At 43.6% G+C, this 20,005-nt stretch overlaps 1 protein-coding gene across 1 annotated transcript in view; it reads left to right on the top strand.

Annotated features, from left to right (window-relative positions):
* Positions 1-20,005, top strand: part of EDA (ectodysplasin A) — a 125,732-nt gene that overhangs the window by 52,553 nt on the left and 53,174 nt on the right. The window contains exon 3 of the mRNA XM_077307545.1: positions 7,119-7,224. Coding sequence (XP_077163660.1) covers positions 7,119-7,224 — 106 coding nt within the window. The remainder of the gene's footprint in view (positions 1-7,118; positions 7,225-20,005) is intronic.

Below are 20,005 nucleotides of genomic sequence, written 5' to 3' on the forward strand. Positions count from 1 at the left end.
CAGCATTGGCCTCCTTCCTAGTCAGCCTCTGTGTAAAGTCCTCCTTAGAAATCATTTGTAGCTTTGAAAGCAGGTATCATCAGCATGCAGATGGCATCTTTCTGTGCAGAGCTCCCGCTGATACACAGCCCAACTCCTGTGATAAAATAGCCAAGAGAAATGGATTGAAACTGAATCCTGATAAGAAAGAGGTTCTGCTGGGTGGGAAGGCTGAGGGAGCACATTCTACTCCTCTCATATTTATTCAGTCTGTTAAGAGTCTAGGCAGAGCTTTCACAAAACTGTGGAGTTTCTTGAGGCCCTGAAAGGGTTTCCTGAATGAGTGGGAGTTAATTAATTTTTAATATTTTAAATTTGTTAAACATTTAACAGGTGGTCATATTGGAGGACCCCCCACCATGGCCAGTGATGGGCTTGGAGGGGGTGGGGAGATTCTGCAGATAGGTGTGTACACAGCTGCTCTTCCTAACCATATTCTGCAGGATCGTGCCCCTTTGGGGGGATCTCAGAGCCGGAAGAATGTCCCAGGGGTTTCTCAACAATAAAAACATTGAGAAAGACTGGTCTAGGGGTTATAGTTGCTCTTGGAGAAGAACATTGATGCAGCCATAAAAGAGTTTTTCTTCTAACTATATCAAGCCCAGAAGATAGCCCCCACCCTGACTCAGTCTATCTAGCTACCCGAATCCATGCCAGGGTCACATGGGGCCTACACTGTTTTAATACACTCTACGGCCTGCCCTTGAAGCCCAAGCAGGAACGCCGGTTGGGACAGAATGCCACAGCTCAGTTATCAGCTGGAGTGGGCAGAGCTGCCACGCTGCCTCCATTCCACAGCCCGTCCCCTCTGGCACCCGATCCAGTTCAGAGTATGAACAGTCACATGCAAATCCTTCCCTGTCCTCGGAGCCTCATCTCTGCCAGAGTACCACTTTTCCTCTGTTGTGCCATGACAACTCTGCTCATCAGAACAACCACTTTTACTGCCGCCACTTTGTCGGATGGCCCACCTGAGGAGGTCTGAACGGTTCTCATCCTTCTGCTATCCCACAAACTATAAAATAGATAGAGTTGTTCTGGAGGAGCTGTGACAGGGGCTACACTATGACAGAATGGCTCAGGAAGACCCTCTATAAAAGGAAACAGGACTGTGGACAATAAACTATGTATATAATGTATTATATTCCTTAGAAATCATTTGTAGCTTTGAAAGCAGGTATCATCAGCATGCAGATGGCATCTCTCTATGCAGAGCTCCCGCAAATACACAGCCCAACTCCTGTGATAAAATGTTTGCTGCATAACGATTTTCTGTACTCTGCATAATGTCCAATATGTATTGTCCTGGGACACTGCTTATTAGATAGCCTGTCATGGAATAATTTTATACTTTAATATGTTCTGACCCATCCTGAACCTATTGGGAAGTGTGGGGTTGTAAAAATAAAGATTATTGGTATTAATTAGTATATAGTATATACTCGAGCATAAGCTGACCTGAATTTTAGCTGAGGCACCTAATTTCACCACAAAAACATGGTATCAACAATAACAGGCAAGTGGGATCCTCACTCGAGTATAAGGCCCCTCGGGGGGCCTTTTCAGTATTAATAAAATGTGCAGAAAAAGTCAGCTTAAAAAAGGTAAAGGTATCCCCTGTGCAAGCACCGAGTCATGTCTGACCCTTGGGGTGACGCCCTCCAGCGTTTTCATGGCAGACTCAATACGGGGTGGTTTGCCAGTGCCTTCCCCAGTCATCACCGTTTACCCCCCAGCAGCAAGCTGGGTACTCATTTTACCGACCTCGGAAGGATGGAAGGCTGAGTCAACCTTGAGCCGGCTGCTGGGATCGAACTCCCAGCCTCATGGGCAAAGTTTTCAGGCGGCTGCCTTACCACTCTGCGCCACAAGAGGCTCAAAGTCAGCTTACACATGAGTATATACCATAAATAAAAATGTGTATGCAAAATAACTGCTATTCTCTGTCCTGGGAACCTGCAGAAAGAGGATTTTGACAATTTTCCCGCCCCTCTGTCTGTGTTTCCGGGAAGACTTCATGCTTAGCCAGAACAACTTGAAATGTTTTATTTATTTTAATTATGTGCCTTCCATTCAAATAACAGGATCCTAGACAGGTCATAAAAACATAAAGACAACTTCGTAGCTCCATTAAAAGATGTAGCAATAAATTAAAAACAAAACCTAGAAACATGCCCCCGCCAGTGGGCTTCCATGTGAGGGATGCCTGAAGATGGGGGTGGGGAGCAAAAACGTAGGATGGGTGTGCAGGGAGGAAGAGACGGGGCAAGAGGCCACATGAAAACGACACGTTCTATGTTTTTATAGCTGTAGAATGTGGGCACCCAAAGTAGCTTACATATTCCTTTTCTCTTTCATTTTATCTTCACAACACCCTTGTGAGGTAGATTAGGTGAAAACATAGTAACTGGCCCAGGGTCACCAACCTTCCATGAGGTACTGGTGCATCCATTTCATAAATGTATTTTTAAAATCGTTGATTCTTCAGCTTTGCAGAAGGATATGTCTTGTGTGTTCTTAGCTCCAGCCACTGGACTTAAGAATCAACAGATGGGGCCATGTTGAGGATAAGATATATAGGTGTTAAGTTTGAAGTGTACACTTATTAAGTGTGCCTTATTAATTGCCTAAGGCACTTATTCACAAGCTAAACTTTGAATGGTCATTAGCATGATTTGTACTTGCATATAAAACAGCTAATTGTATGGAGCAAAGTGGATAGTGTGCCTTTTCTTTCTAGAACTTGATCTCCCAGTGAAATTCACTTGCTGTAAATCAGAATGGATAAATCTCTATACAGAGCCTTATATGTTGAATTTGCTGCCACTATCTAGAGTGAAAACTTATTTATCCCCAGCCCTTCCCCCAGAGGCCCTTGCCTTTTCTGTTTCTAGGCATCCCAGGAGCAATTAGCTTATCACTGATGCAAGTAGGAGTGGATAGAGCTTTCTGGGGTTTTAAAATGCCAGACTCCTTTGCATGGAGGCAGAATTGCCTGGAGGAGGAACTTCTCGGTGACATTCCCAAATGAACATTGACAACCTTCCTATGAAAAGACAACAACTAAGGAGTGGTTGGGCCAAGGTCATTGCCCTTGATTGTAGTCAAGCACTGCTTGCAACACCAGACTGCCTCTCATTTGCAGTGGAAACAGCATATTAAAAGATCTTTATTAAATGTAAACTCTGAAGGGGAAAAGTAGATTAAGCATTTGGAAGTCAGTTGCATCCATGTTTTACAACCTTTCATTTTGAAAAGAAACAAAGAGTCTGAATGCTTTGAAATGATTTGCTTTTCCCTCTGTTGATTACTCAGACTCTCTGCTTCTCTACCTAGCCCCTTGTTCAAATAAAGTTAAGAAGGGAAAGTAATGTGTCCCATATGGGTATACTTTTAATTTGGAGTATTCTGCATATTTTCAAATGTGTTTCAGATTGAAGCTAGGCAAACTGTGGATTCCCTTGGCATTCAGAAGTATAGTTTTATGTCTTGCTTGCAGATTAGAATATCGGCTATTTCAGAATTGTTTCATCTGCCATCTGTCTCACATCTATCAAAGCAAGAAAAGGACCCAATTTTAACACTTCTGATTGTAGCTGAAAAGAAAAGCAGTGCTGGATCCAACCAGTGGTCCATCAAGAACAGCATCATGTTTCACATTGAGTGAACTAGCTGTCTGGAAGAAGTGCCTGACAGTAAGAGCGGTTTCTCAGTGGAATAGGCTTCCTCGGGAGGTGGTGGCTTCTCCATCTTTGGAGATTTTTAAACTGAGGCTGGATAGCCATCTGACGGAGAGGCTGATTCTGTGAAGACTCGAGGGGGTGACAGGTGACAGTGGGTGAGTGATAGGGATGTGAGTGTCCTGCATAGTGCAGGGGGTTGGACTAGATGACCCAAGGGGTTCCTTCCAACTATTATTCTATGGTTCTATGAAGAGAAACTCCATTGTAAAAATGCTGTTTTTATTCAGTTTGGAAAAGATACGTTGTAGATTGTGCTTTGAAACACGTGACATTCTAACTTCTTAAACCAAATGCTGGGTTCCACTTGTTGGAAAGCAGGTTTTACTTTGTAGTTCCCACCTGCCTTCGTTCCCGAGTAGAACTGAGATGAACATGAGGTGGTTGAATGACATCCCTAAGGGGATCCCACATTCCTCTGGGATGAAGCCTTCTAGCCTGTTTGAAATCTTACACGGGCTTCAGCACCTGGGTTTATGATGAGTTTATAGACCATGTGACCATAAATTGTATTACTTTGGTGCCAAAGAATCATGGTGCTTTTTGATCTGTTTAAGTACCATGTAGTTTCCATTCTGAGCCCTCCTAGGTTTTTTTTAGTTTTGAAAATAATTTGAAGTCTTTCTTCCTACTTCGGAAGGCTAAACTGCAGTCTGTTCCTGTCAAAGCTGAGCCTGGATGGTGTACAGTTGCTGACCCATTGTTGCTGTTGCTGCTGCTGCTGCATTTCTTTTCCTTCCTTTCTTATAAGACTCCAGGTGGATTACAAAAGCATACAAAATGGTATACAAAAGAGGTATTTAGAACAAATGCATTAAATCATAGGTATTAAAATGAGAATTAAACTAATTGCCCACTATTCTCTCATGGGAAACGGGGCCATAGGTTCTCACCACCACCCTTTACTTCTTATTAGCACACTTCATGACTAGATGCCTATCAGTAATTTAAGCAAACAGGGCCTGACCAGGAATCATTTTATCTGCAATTCGGAATGCACAAAAACCATGATTTTGTAAATTTAAAGAGGAAAAAAATTAAGCCTGAAGAGGACTGACCATCTTCCCGGGAAGCATGGAGGGCACATGAATGTTACTAAGCAGGGTAGCTGGAAAGATTTCTGGAATGCCCACTCTGACATTCTGTAGCTGTGTGTCTGTGTGCACACTGCCCACTCTGCTCTGAGGATAACATGTTAGTTAAAGAATCATAGAATCATAGAATCATAGAGTTGGAAGGGGCCATACAGGCCATCTAGTCCAACCCCCTGCTCAACGCAGGATCAGCCCTAAGCATCCAAGAAAAGTGTGTATCCAACCTTTGCTTGAAGATCAGTAATTACAGAACTATCCCTCCGCCCTTCCCACATTTGTGGAGGGACTGGTCATTTCCAAGTGTTTGCCACTTTCCTCACAGGATGGCAGTGTGGGGATTTCTAATGGCACAGTGGTTGCACAAAACATAACTTGCCTTTGTAACCTGTGCTGCCTGCCCTAATAAAGGTTAGAGAGTTGTAAATCACATTAATTGATTGAACTTAAGATGTAGTAGGCAAGTGCTTCTAAGTCAACATGCAGCCTCCAAAACCCCTTAGAAGTACATTTGTTATTGCTGTTAGTTGAGAAGTCATGTCCAACCCATCGTAACTCCATGGACAATGATCCTCCAGGCCTTCCTGTCCTCTACCATTCCCCGGAGTCCATTTAAGTTTGCACCGACTGCTTCAGTGACTCCATCCAGCCACCTCGTTCTCTGTCGTCCCCTTCTTCTTTTGCCCTCGATCGCTCCCAGCATTAGGCTCTTCTCCAGGGAGCCCTTCCTTCTCATGAGGTGGCCAAAGTATTTGAGTTTCATCTTCAGGATCTGGCCTTCTAAGGAGCAGTCAGGGCTGATCTCCTCTAGGACTGACCGGTTTGTTCGCCTTGCAGTCCAAGGGACTCGCAAGAGTCTTCTCCAGCACTAGAGTTCAAAAGCCTCAATTCTTTGACACTTGGCCTTCCTTATGGTCCAACTTTCACACCCATACATTGCAACTGGGAAGACTAGACACACTTTTGTTGGCAGGGTGATGTCTCTGCTTTTTATGATGCTGTCTAGAAGTACATAAAGGTAAGATAAAGGTATACCCTGTGCAAGCACCGAGTCATGCCTGACCCTTGGAGTGATGCTCTCTGGCGTTTTCTTGGCAGACTCAATTCAGGGTGGTTTTTCCATTTCCTTCCCCAGTCATTACCGTTTTACCCCCCAGCAAGCTGGGTACTCATTTTACCGACCTCCAGCCTCATAGTCAGAGCTTCAGATAGTGATTGTTTACAGTATAAAGCTGTGAATCCAATGGTATTGTAGCAGAGATCAGGATTGGTGACTTGATCCATTATCCATTGATGTTTGATATGTGGGGAAATGACTTTGGGTGTTCAATACTACATGTGTGTTGGTGTAAAACAGTGTATACCTTCTAATGTTCTATAAATTCAGACACTATTTTTGAATAAAGTCTGCATGACTACTTTTACAAGCCTTTTCACAGTGTGTTTATATGTTGGATGCTTACTGCATTGGGACCCATCTTTCTTTTGATATAGCCCCATAGAAAGGCAGATATAGAAAAATACTGACGCACTGGGAAACCAATATGTCAATAAAATATCCAAATTGGACTTCTATAGAGTCGTCTCTCTTCAGTCCCGACGCGTTTCACCTTAGTAAGTTGAAGTTAGTCCTTAAATATAAAAAGCGTCCCTTGAAAAAGCTGTAAGGCGAAACGCGTCGAGACTTGTGTGAAATAAGAATAAAAGAATTACTGAAATGAGATGACTCTATAGAAGTCCAATTTGGATATTGTATTGCCATGTCGGTTTCCCAGTGTGTCTGTATTTTTCTATATTTGTTCCTTCACTGGGACCCACCCCTCCCAGTTCACTATTTTTGCCATAGAAAGGCAAGACAACAATTGTGGTTTCGGAGCTGGTTCTTTGATCATTTGAAACACAGGTTCTCGGCTGCTGTATTTGGTCTTTGTTCCATACTGTGTAGCCTTAATGCTGTTGTGAGATTACGTAGGAAGGAGATTGGAGTTGTATTTTACAGGCACTTGATGCACCCATTCCCATTAATGATGATATGGCTCCCAGGGGGCAGAACCTCGCAGGGGTTAAACATTCAGGTGGGCTATATGTTGTAGGGTCCATACCTTGCATGACTACGTAAAGCTTGCATTAGGGAAAAAAATCAAACTGGAAAAACAATTGATTTATTTTGTTGCTATGTATTTGTTATAGCTTAATTTAGGTGCCATCTTTCTATTTAGATTTCAGCATCCTGTTTTCATTTTTTCAGGTTGCATTGTTGAATTTCCTCTCTACTGAAGAAAGGCCTCACCTGAAAGAAGAAAACCATCGTGTCCGCCGAAACAAAAGGAGTAAAAACAGTGAAGGATCAGATGGTGAGTTTAACATCTAAAGTCTTTGTAGCGTATGAGAAGACTTGTTACTTGCAGTTTCACACAGAACTGGCTGTAAAAGGTAAAGGTAAAGGTATCCCCTGTGCAAGCACTGAGTCATGTCTGACCCTTGGGGTGACGCCCTCCAGCGTTTTCATGGCAGACTCAATACGGGGTGGTTTGCCAGTGCCTTCCCCAATCATGACCGTTTACCCCCCAGCAAGCTGGGTACTCATTTTACCGACCTCGGAAGGATGGAAGGCTGAGTCAACCTTGAGCCGGCTGCTGGGATCGAACTCCCAGCCTCATGGGCAAAGCTTTCAGACGGCTGCCTTACCACTCTGCGCCACAAGAGGCTCTTATGGTAGGTAAATGTTTTTTCCCAGCATCTGATTGCTTGAAGTGATGTATACATTACCCAGAAGCCAGGGGGTGGGGTCTGACAACATGAAGATTCTGTTTTCTCAGTTGTGTTGATTTTAGCAGTGGCAATCATTCCAGCAGAGCATGCTCCATTTCCATGATGATACTTTATGGAATGACCCATCTATTGAAGTCAGGAAAGGCACCACTCTCCTGGTTTCACTCAAACTATGCAAACTGAATTGTTCCTCTTCTATCTTGTAGTGCAGCCCACATTGGGACTGAACATGCACAGGCCTACTGTTAAGAATTTTTTATTTGCTAAAAGTCTGAAAGAGGGTGGTCACGGTCCTGGACCCCTCCCCCCCCCCCGGTCCCTTTTCACCGCCATGATCTGTGGTTGTGTTTTCTAGTTTCTTTGTCTTGTTGAGTTGCATGGTCTGGTCTACCAGTCCCCAGTATTATTCTTTCTTCTTACCATGGACTCCAGGGCAATATTCAAAAAGTGCAGCCAGTGTGGAGTGAAAATCTCATACTCCAGTGAAGATGACCATTGCTTGCTGTGGGAGAAGGGCATAATATAGGTACTTACCCTGTTTGTCAAAATTTCACTCTGAAGTCAAGACGGGATACCACATTGGGCGAGAAGGCAGCTCTGTGGGGAAAGGCTTTGTCTGTCATGACCCCTTTGACCTTGGTTCCAACATCCACTAAGGTCCCACATTCTGGTTCACCATTGATCCATTTTGTTGGAATATTTGTTTTTCCCATCCTTGTGTACACACTCACAGATACTGAAGTGATGTGTGATGAAAGGATTCCATTTCAGCAGTTGGTGACTATTTGGTGTGTTAGTGTCATGAACTGTGGCTGATTACCCTTGATCAGACGTGACCCTCTTGAACAGAACACAGGTGGTGCTAAGAAGCTAGTTTTTATTGAAAGGTTCCATAAGATGATGTGAAGTCCAGAATGGTAGGCACAGGGGATGCAATGACAGAGACAGGGATGGGTTGCCCATAGGGGGAGGGTAAATTAGGTGGGAGAGGGGTTCACATAGGAAAAGATTAAAAAGGCGTGAATAGTTGGAGACATCAGGTCTGCCCATACTGTTGTTCTTGGCAGTAAATTTCCAGCATTCCCCAAACATGCCAAGGACACGGGGTGATAAGAGAGAGTTCTCACAGTGGGGGAGGGAGAGCCTCCCAGAGCCATGAAACCTGGCCAAAGAGGCAAGAGAAGGTTCAGAGAAATGCCTGGAATCTCACCAAGGGAGGGGGGTGGAGTTCAATAAACGTCTAACTCAACTCTCCTGGCTCCAGCAGGAGAGCGGATATGACAGTTAGAGAGCGAGAGGGAACCTCTCTGCCAGTCAGAAAATGTAAAATAATCTCTCCTTCTGTGTTGTGAATGTCAAAAAGAAAACAGTGTAACTGAATCAAATTATAACTTTATAAGTTAAAAAATCTTGATGTAAAAAACATATCCACATAATGGCGGGCTGGTACAGACTCTTTTCCACCTTCCTCCTTTGCCTCACCCCCTTACGTTTCGCTTCCACAGTGTCCTTACTGGTACCGCCCCCCTCCCTCTTTCTCTTAACACACATTACTGGGTTCCATTCCTGTTGTATTATTTATGATCACTGAAATTGTGTTATTGAATTGTTGTTGTTGTATTTGTTTATTTTATGTATTAATTCGTTCCATGTATCCCCCATGTTGTATGTAAACCGCCCTGAGCCATATGGAAGGGCGGTATAGAAATCAAATAAATATAATAATAATAATAATAATAATAATAATAATAATAATAATAATAATAATAATAATAATAATAATAATAATAAAGACACAGGCCCTGTCCCTCCACTCCTCCCTGTCCTCTCCCCCTTAGCTATCACTTCCCTGACTTCATCCCTGGTCTCTCCCCCCCCCCCCACCACACACACACATCCTCCTCCCCACTTCTCAACTTTTGTGACAGAAGGGCTGCTGTATTCAGTGGTCTTCTGCCGCCTCAGCTAGGCTGACCTTTGTCGCTGCTGCAGCGACCCTGGATCAATGGGCAGTGCCCCCACAGCTTGGTCAGCCTCCTTGTCCACTGCCTCCACTGTTAGCTGTGTCTATGGCGGCTGCCACTCAAGGTCTTCGGGGGCACTTGGCGGGTGAAACTTACAGATTTAACTTCCATTTCACTGAGCATGCCAGAAGATGTGTTCTATATCAACAAAGTAAAGAAATAATGTATCTCTAAAACCAGTGTTACTTCAGAAGACAGTTACTTTTGAAGCTTTATGTCGGAGGATTTTACTATTATGTAAGTAAATATATTTTATCTTACTAAAGTAGTCTATATAGTTTATTTTCAAACTAGAAATTAAGCCCGCTGTAGGAAAAATATAAAGAGTCTCTTGTGGCGCAGAGTGGTAAGGCAGCCGTCTGAAAGCTTTGCCCATGAGGCTGGGAGTTCAATCCCAGCCGGCTCAAGGGAGTAGGCGGCAGGAGAGTGCGTTGGGTGGCTGGGTGGCTGGGTGTGTCGGGTGGGGGAATCAGCAGCGGATGGTGGGGAGAGCGCGGGAGAGACTTGATGTGGGGGTGGGCAGGCGGTTGGGGATGGGGGAAGCGTGGGCGGTTGGCGGGGGGGTGGCGGTGGCGGGAGAGCTTACCTTGCATGTCAGGTGCTTCCTGGACGGACCTAGTGGGCGCCAAAAGGACAGGTTGTGCGAGTCATTGACACAGCGGGGCTGTCCCTTTAGTGGGGTGTAGGCTCGCGGGGCTGTGGTGGCGGCAGGCGGGCAGTGGCTTGTCAGGGGCATGAGGGCCCCCCTCCGGGCACCGCCTCCCCCCGCTGCCTGGCCGAGCATGCTGCCTATGGCAGCCGGCCAGCCGGCTGTGGCAGTGGCGGGTTTGAGGAAGGCGGATTTAGAGGCTCTGCGCACCTCCTGAGTCGTTCTTGCAGGGGCAAGGGGTGGCTTGCGGCCACCCCCGGGCCAGGTCCCGGCTTCGGCGACAGGGAAGAAGGGAGGAGAAGCATCTTCTCAGCCTCTAGTGGACGACGGAGCAAGTGGGCAAGCGACCAGTCAGGAGCCACAGGTTGTGCACGGCTCCCGATAGGGCCTTCCGAGTTTTTATCCTGGATGCGCCCCTTTCTCCGCCCACACTGACCTTATGGCTTTATTTCTACCACTCCGCAGGAGCGGTTTACAGCTAAGAATAAAATAGCCAAGAAAAAGCTGTTGTCACCTGGCAGCTATAATACACTGAATATATAATTCACTGAATAAACTCTGTCTGGGAGGTTACTGCAGGTTGACCAGCATTCACAAAGATTTTGTTATATTTTTTTTTACAATTTTTTTACAATTAAGATATTGATAGAAATCACCCTCAGAATCACCCTCAGTATTTACTATTAGACATTTCACCTTGGCCACTTTGGGCACAGTGTCTATACCTCGTAAGAGACTTGCATCAATGGTGTCTGAGTTTATTCAGCCTGGTAGAACATCTGCAACAACTCAGGCTTTGAAAAAGTGGCATCAGAACCACCACCAGAAAAAATAGTCCATAAGACACCCCAATGACTGCTTGGTAGTTAGCTATACAAAAATTTAAGGTTGATAATGAATAGAATTTCCTGCCAAGGGTATCTAGGCTTCTGCTTTCCTTATCGATGAAAGATGAATGCTACCCTGATCTGTGCCTGGTTTCCATGTCCTTTATAATTGTGCAGCCTGGAGAAGGATAGATGAAGAGATACTACACCAAGTAATATGGTAGAGGCTCTCAATCTTCTTAGAGGCCACCTGTACCAACACTGGTTTACTCCAAATCAGAAAGGGACAACTTCAAGTAGTTTTGCTGCTCTCCACCGCTATAATTATTATTTATTTATTTATTATTAATTTATTATTATTAATAATAAGTATTAATATTAATTTTTCACCTGCCACTTTTACTAGAAACAAAACATGGTGCCACATGTTAAGGGCATAAGTGTGCCTTGGAGCAGATCATGATCTCTGTTCTGGGAATCACTCAAAGCAAATTTTCCTTTGCTACCTCAAGGGCTAATTATACAAATTATACAAACGTTCTTAAATTAGGCTCAGTTTCCAAACTGCATGATATATCTGAGGGCTTTTTAGTCTGGTTTCTGATCTTACAATACGAAAAAAGAAAGGTTCACAATGAAAAATTAATAGAAGATAACAGGGAACCTTTCCAAGGCAATATGTTTGTAATAATGTATACAATGAATTTCAATTCAATTTCTTTTACAATTCTTTTATATACCAGAAGGAACAACCATAACAGCTTCTAGATGAGTTCTGTTTTCATTGACTTCATCAGTGGTTGAATCCTCCAATCCTCCAAAAACAGTTTGTTGCATCAAAGGTGGCAAAATCCTGCCGCCTTTCCTTATATTACTATTTTAATATTTTAGTAACAATCGGCCATGGGCTCTTTACGGTACTGCAGGGAATGCTATCAACAACAAGAGTCAAGAGGTCACCATGCTAGAATGCCTTCACAAGGACAATTGGTTTTGGGGAATCCATATAAGTTACTTTGGACTTCTCAGTAGTTTTTAGTATGACAACTTTCTGAACTGTCTCGCCAGGGTGAGGCTGATGGTGCTGGTTTTAGGTGGCTCTGGTGATTTCTGGTGGGCAGATGTCAGATGGCTGTGCTGGGAGACCTTCTTTGAGACTCTGGGGCACCATGCTGTTCTGCTGTCTTTCATGTTAGTCATGACACCGCTGCAGGAGCGACTTTGATGTTGTGAATGTGTTGGTGAGTGTGTTGGTGACATATGGTGCTAACTTTCGTTTAGACCTCTGATACATTGTCTGCAATTCTGCAATTCTGACTGCTGACTACCATAAAACATCTCTTCACCTTAACACGTGGTCTTTGTCAGCAGCATTTTTCTTTTCAAAGTCCAGCACACCAGGAAGATTTGGACCCGCTCCTGGACTATTCTACGGGCAGTTGAGATCATTTTCCATGCCACCCCTAGAGTTGATTTTTAGGGGGGTATTTTAGTTGTGTTATGTCACCGCATACAGCGGTCCCCAACCCCCGGTCCAGCTCCTCCTCATCCTCCTCCCTGGCTGCTGCCTCAGGGGCTGCCCTGCTACTCTGCTGCCAGCTCACCTTTGGTGCTCTCCAGCAGCCGCCATGGCTGGGGCTCCCCCTTGGTGTGGCATTGCGCAGCTGCTGCTGGCAGCGCCCCCAGTGGGCGGCGGGAAGTCAGGGGCACCAGCGGGAAAGTAAGTGGAGCAGGGGTTCAGGTGGTGGCGACATCCCTCGGCAAAAGACTACCTGGCCTCGATCCGGGCCAGGGCCTTTTCAGTCCTGGCCCCGACCTGGTGGAACGAGCTCCCAGAAGAGCTAAGGGCCCTGCAGGATCTACCAGCTTTCCGCAGGGCCTGTAAGACGGAGCTCTTCCGCCAGGCATATGGTTGAGGCCAGGGCAGCTCTCCCACTAATCCATCAGAGGATCCCCTCCAATATTGAGATCTCTAACACCGAGATAATGGTTAGATGTATTGTACTGGTGCCACCCTCTTCTGAACATTATTCTCTCCACCAGGCTGAACTAAGATCAGAATTGTGACCACTGCCGCTATATGTTATGTGATATGTTATATGTAACTTTTAATTGGGGTTTTTATGGGGATTTTATTGTGTTTTAACTATTTATGTTGTAAACCGCCCTGAGACCTATTGGGAGAAGGGCGGTCTAAAAATTAAATAATAATAATAATAATAATAATAATAATAATAATAATAATAATAATAATAATAATTGTTGTTGTTGTTATGTGCGAAGTCGTGTCCGACCCATCGCGACCCCATGGACAATGATCCTCCAGGCCTTCCTGTCCTCTACCATTCCCCGGAGTCCATTTAAGTTTGCACCTACTGCTTCAGTGACTCCATCCAGCCACCTCATTCTCTGTCGTCCCCTTCTTCTTTTGCCCTCGATCGCTCCCAGCATTAGGCTCTTCTCCAGGGAGTCCTTCCTTCTCATGAGGTGGCCAAAATATTTGAGTTTCATCTTCAGGATCTGGCCTTCTAAAGAGCAGTCAGGGCTGATCTCCTCTAGGACTGACCGGTTTGTTCGCCTTGCAGTCCAAGGGACTCGCAAGAGTCTTCTCCAGCACCAGAGTTCAAAAGCCTCAATTCTTTGACGCTCGGCCTTCCTTATGGTCCAACTTTCGCAGCCATACATTGCAACTGGGAAGACCATAGCCTTGACTAAACGCACTTTTGTTGGCAGGGTGATGTCTCTGCTTTTTAGGATGCTGTCTAGATTTGCCATAGCTTTCCTCCCCAGGAGCAAGCGTCTTTTAATTTCTTTGCTGCAGTCCCCATCTGCAGTGATCTTGGAGCCCAGGAAAATAAAATCTGTCACTATCTCCATTTCTTCCCCTTCTATTTGCCAGGAATTGAGAGGGCCGGATGCCATGATCTTTGTTTTCTTGATGTTGAGTTTCAAGCCAACTTTTGCACTCTCCTCCTTCACCCGCATCAACAGGCTCTTTAGTTCCTCTTCACTTTCTGCCATTAGAGTGGTATCATCTGCATATCTGAGGTTGTTGATATTTCTCCCTGCAATCTTGATCCCAATTTGTGACTCCTCTAATCCCGCATTTCTCATGATGTGCTCTGCATACAAGTTAAATAGGCAAGGCGACAGTATACAGCCTTGCCGAACTCCTTTCTCAATTTTGAACCAGTCAGTGATTCCATGTTCAGTTCTCACTGTTGCTTCTTGACCTGCATATAAATTTCTCAAGAGACATATAAGATGCTCTGGTATTCCCATCTCTTTAAGAACTTGCCACAATTTGTTGTGCTCCACACAATCAAAGGCTTTAGCATAGTCAATGAAGCAGAAATAGACGTTCTTCTGGTACTCCCTAGCTTTCTCCATGATCCAGCGTATGTTGGCAATTTGATCTCTAGTTCCTCTGCCTCTTCGAAATCCTGCCTGTACTTCTGGAAGTTCTCGGTCCACATATTGCTGGAGCCTAGCTTGTAGGATTTTGAGCATAACTTTGCTAGCATGAGAAATTAGTGCAATGGTGCGGTAGTTTGAACATTCTTTGGCATTGCCCTTCTTTGGGATTGGAATGTAAACTGACCTTTTCCAATCCTGTGGCCATTGTTGAGTTTTCCAAATTTGCTGGCATATTGAGTGTAGCACTTTTACTGCATCGTCCTTTAAGATTTTGAATAGTTCAACTGGAATGCTGTCACTACCACTAGCTTTATTGTTGCTCAGACTTCCTAAGGCCCATTTGACTTCACATTCCAGGATGTCTGGCTCCAGGTCAGTAACTACCCCATTGTGGTCATCAGCGATGTTAAGCTCGCTCTTGTATAGTTCTTCTGTATAATTTTGCCACCTTTGTTTAATCTCTTCTGCTTCTGTGAGGTCCCTACCATTTTGGTCCCTTATCATACCCACCTTTGCATGAAACGTTCTCTTCATATCTCCAATTTTCTTGAAAAGATCTCTGGTCCTCCCCATTCTATTGTTTTCTTCTATTTGTTTGCACTGTTCATTTAAGAAGGCATTCTTATCTCTTCTAGCTTTTCTCTGGAATTCTGCATTCAATTGGGTGTATCTTTCTCTTTCTCCCTTGCCTTTCACTTCCCTTCTCTCCTTAGCTATTTGTAAAGCTTCCCCAGACAGCCATTTTGATTTCTTGCATTTCTTTTTCTTTGGGATGATTTTAGTTGCTACCTCTTGTACAATGTTGCGAACCTCCGTCCATAGTTCTTCAGGCACTCTGTCTATCAGATCTAATTCCTTAAATCTATTTGTCACCTCCACTGTGTATTCGTCGGGGATATGATTTAGTTCATACCTGAGTGGCCTAGTGCTTTTCCCTACTTTCTTCAATTTAAGCCTAAATTTTGCAACAAGAAGCTGATGATCTGAACCACAATCAGCTCCTGGTCTTGTTTTTATTGACTGGATAGAACTTTTCCATCTTTGGCTGCAGAGCACATAGTCAATCTGATTTCTGTGTTGACCGTCTGGTGATGTCCATGTGTAGAGTCGTCTCTTGGGTTGCTGGAAAAGAGTGTTTGCTATGACCATTGTATTCTCTTGACAAAATTCTACCAGCCTGTGCCCTGCTTCATTTTGTACTCCAAGGCCAAACTTGCCTGTTATCCCGGTTATCTTTTGGCTTCCTACTTTAGCATTCCAATCCCCCATGATGATAAGCACATCATTTTTGGGCGTTGCTTCTAGAAGGTGTTGTAGGGCTTCATAGAACTGATCAACTTCATCCTCTTCAGCAGCAGTGGTTGGGGCGTAGACCTGGATCACTGTGATGTTGAATGGTTTGCCTTGGATTCGAACTGAGATCATTCTGTCATTTTGGGGATTGTATCCCAAGACTGCTTTTCCTACTCTCTTATTGATTATGAAGGCTACTCCATTTCTTCTGCGAGATTCTTGTCCACAGTAGTATACCTGATGGTTATCTGAATTAAATTCACCCATTCCTGTCCATTTTAGTTCACTGATTCCTAAAATGTCGATGTTCAGTCTTCTCATTTCTTGTTTAACCACGTCCAGCTTGCCTTGATTCATGGATCTGACGTTCCAGGTTCCTATGGAATAAAAATCTTTACAGCATCGGACTGTCTTTTCGCCACCAGTTACTTCCACAACTGAGCGTCCTTTCGGCTTTGGCCCAGCCGCTTCATTCATTCTGGCGCTACTCGTACTAGCCGTCTGCTCATCCCCAGTAGCATATTGGACACCTTCCGACCTGAGGGGCTCATCTTCCAGCGTCATATCGTTATGCCTATTGGAACTGTCCATAGAGTTTTCATGGCAAAGATACTGGAGTGGTTTGCCATTTCCTTCTCCAGTGGATCACCTTTTGTCAGAGCTCTCAGCTATGACCTGTCCGTCTTGGGTGGCCCTGCACGGTATAGCTCATAGCTTCACTGAACTACGCAAGCCCCCTTGCCACAACAAGGCAGCGATCCTTGAAGGGGGAAATAATAATAATAATAATAATAATAATAATAATAATAATACCCCCTTCCCCAGCCCTCAGTAAAATTGTCAAGCATTGACCAGTCCTCAGTGATAAAAAGGGGACCACTGGCCGCATATATCTTGGTATTTTATTGGGATTTTTATTGAATGTAACCCGCCACAAGCCTTCTGGGAATGGCAGGCTAAAAGTCAAATAATAATAATAATAATAATAATAATAATAATAATAATAATAATAATAAGTCAAAATATTTTCTTTAACTGAAATAACACTTTCAAATGTGATCATCTCTCGGACCTACCTGTGAGAGGGCACTACTTGAAACATTCACATGAAAACTGAAATCTTTTGATTACATTAAAGCAACACTTTGGCTACCAAATCACAACACTACTTGACAATTCAGTGCTCCCTTGAAATGTTCAGCCTTTGCAGGGCACTGCCCTCGGTCATTAACAATGCAATTTTAAATAGAATTATCCCCTTCTAAGCCTGTTGGTTTCAATACACTTAGAAGGGTGTAATTCTGTTTAGGATTTCACTGTGAGAAAGAGATTGAAATCTGTTTGTTTGTGCAAGGTCTGAAGTGATGTCCTGTATTTCCCAGCCAATAAAGAGTCAATATATAATAATTAAAACTTCTAATTAAAAGTTATATAGTAACCAGAGGTCTGATTAAACAAAACATTATTAAATAGAAACATAGATCACTGACATACTCCATTGCAATCAATCCTTTATATCTAATTCATCCCTGTTTCTGAATTTAAGGGAAAGGAGTAAGGTTAAAAGTTTGTTCCTAGAGCTTTGCTAGTTAAGAGAAAAGCAGATCTCATTGAATTCCAAACCTGAGATTCTGAGGTTATAGAGTGTGGCAAGCTTGTATAAAAACTGTTATATTGGCCAACATACGACTTTACAGAACCTTCAGATTTGTGTTTCATGCAGGTGCAACATGATGTTGGACACCAGTTTCTCAATGGGATTTTTATCTGGGCATTGTTCTTTGTGCTGAGAACTAGTTTGGCAGAAGACCAACCTTTCTAAACTTATTCTAACAGTTAATATATCTCTTCATTTTGACCTGCTTTTTCAAGGCTAAAGATAGGAAGAGTAACTTTTATAGCTAACCAGAAAAACATTATAAGCAAGATACAATCAAGCTTTGCATGTTAAACTTATCTATAAATTCTGTGCATTAACTGTATGGCATACAGGATTAATGCTACATTCCATGAACAGGGCTTAATCTAGTCCTGTTTCACACAGCAGCCCACCAAGGCCCCAAGGCTTCCCACTAATGCTGCCCACTAGTACTGGGGTTCAGAGGTTTATGTTCCCTGAACTTCAATGTTCAGTTTATTCCCCGTAGATGGTTGCCATTGATGAGCCCCCCTTTAAAGCCATCTTTGCTTGTGGTTCTCAAAGGCAGACAGACTAACAACGTTGCTTCTGGGTTAATAGAAAGCTTTATTGTTAGCAGCTCAGGACACTTCAATGATCATAGCCAATTCTGATCAATACATAGACAGCAGACACTTTTAATGGCTCTTTCTCGCCCAAACTCACCTAATTCCCAGGGAGTGAAATGTTGGAGTATGCAATGTCTGGTGTACAAAGTTAACCAGGAAGAGGAAGACCCTGATGGGGGCAGCAAGAAGGCTGTTAGATAGATCAGAGAGTTCAGGACCTTTCTATCTTTTTAAGTGTGTCTTTTGTCTGTCCCTAGATTGCTACTCTTAGGGCAATTTCCTCTTTCTTCCCGGATGCTTCTCAGTCTGCCTTCTTCTCTTGAGCCAGCTAGATGTAGGAGCTCTATCCTCCGCCTCACCTTTCCTATCCGGAATGTCCTTCCGTAAATAAAACTTTCCTTTCTAAGCTAAACAGCGTCTGCATATCAATGAAATAACTTTGCTATGCTAACAAAAGGGTTATGGGCCCAGGGCAGACGCTAATTAGTTAGACAAAGGAGAATTGCCTGAGGGGGCTCGGTCGGAGCCTGAGGTGAGAAGAGAACAAAGGGGATCCAAGATGGCAACAGGGACATCGTGCAGAGAAGATCCCACCCACCAAATCTACAAACTGACAGCAATTATCAGCTTTGGCGCTTAAGAATAAAGGCTTTATTAATTGAGAAAGAAATTTATGATGCAATTGAGAAGGACCGGCCGACACTAACCCTGAGGCCTGCCAGCTTTGGGATAAGCAGAATGCTAAGGCAGCCAGTTTGATTTTTAAACATCTTTCTGACCAAGATCTCTTAGGCAGCCAAAGAGATATGGCAGGAAATTGAGAGACTTAATGTGACTGTTTCTGTGAAAAGCAGGTTGTACTTAATTAAGAAATTTTATTCCATTCGAATGCTAGAAGGGGCAAACCTGAGAGCCCATCTTGATGAAATATTTGCTCTTAAGAAACAGTTATCTTGTGCAGGTAAAATTTTGGAGGATGAAGACTTGAAGGCAATAATAATCATAAGTTTACCAAGCTCATATGCAAATATTATAACTCAGATCGAAGCAAACGAAGAAAAATCTGTGGAAGAAATTGTTAATCTTTTAGAAGAATCTTACAAAAATGAGCTGCTTAAGAGAGAAGATTTGCTGTCTGTTAATTCTCTCAAGGCTTTCTCTGTGAAAGACAGGAAGCTTGTTTGTTTTCAATGTGGATCACCAGGTCATAAAGCTAAGGAATGTAGATTTCGAGAGGTGATCTAAGCAGTAGTCAAAGCAGAAAGCAGGACAGAGAGGGGAAGGATTTTAAATGCCTAGTGGTCTCTCAGCCTGCTCGTCATAGTGATATGAAATATAATACAAATTCTGATACTTGGATTGTGGATTCTGGAGCCATAAATCATATGTCGAATGACCTTAGAAATTTTATAGAATTGGATGAAAGTCAGAAGCAGGAATTGATTGTAGCCAATGGATCCACAATGCTTTGCTTAGGCATTGGGACTGTTCAATTATCATGCAGATTACCCACCAGGAGGACCCAAAGAATCCTGATTCAGAATTGCATGTATGTCCCTACACTTGCAAATAACCTCCTCTCAGCGGGGGGCCATGGCTGATAAAGGAATGCATGTTTTGTTTAGCAAGACTAAATGCCTAATTAAAGATGGAAATGACATTGTAGCCACAGGCAGCAGAGAGGGAAATTTGTATATGCTGGATACCTGTAAGCAACCAGAAATTAATCTTGTGAGGCAATGCAAACATAGAGACTGTATAAATCTGTGGCATCGCAGATATGGCCACCAAGATAATCAAGGAATAAAACAATTAGCAAGCCAGGATCTAACAAAGGGCTTGCAGATGAAGGGGTGCCCCATTGAACCAGAGCGATGCATATGCTGCCTTAAAGCCAAAGCAACCA

Source organism: Paroedura picta, chromosome 13, assembly GCF_049243985.1.
Source record: "Paroedura picta isolate Pp20150507F chromosome 13, Ppicta_v3.0, whole genome shotgun sequence".
Classification (NCBI taxonomy): Eukaryota; Metazoa; Chordata; class Lepidosauria; order Squamata; family Gekkonidae; genus Paroedura; species Paroedura picta.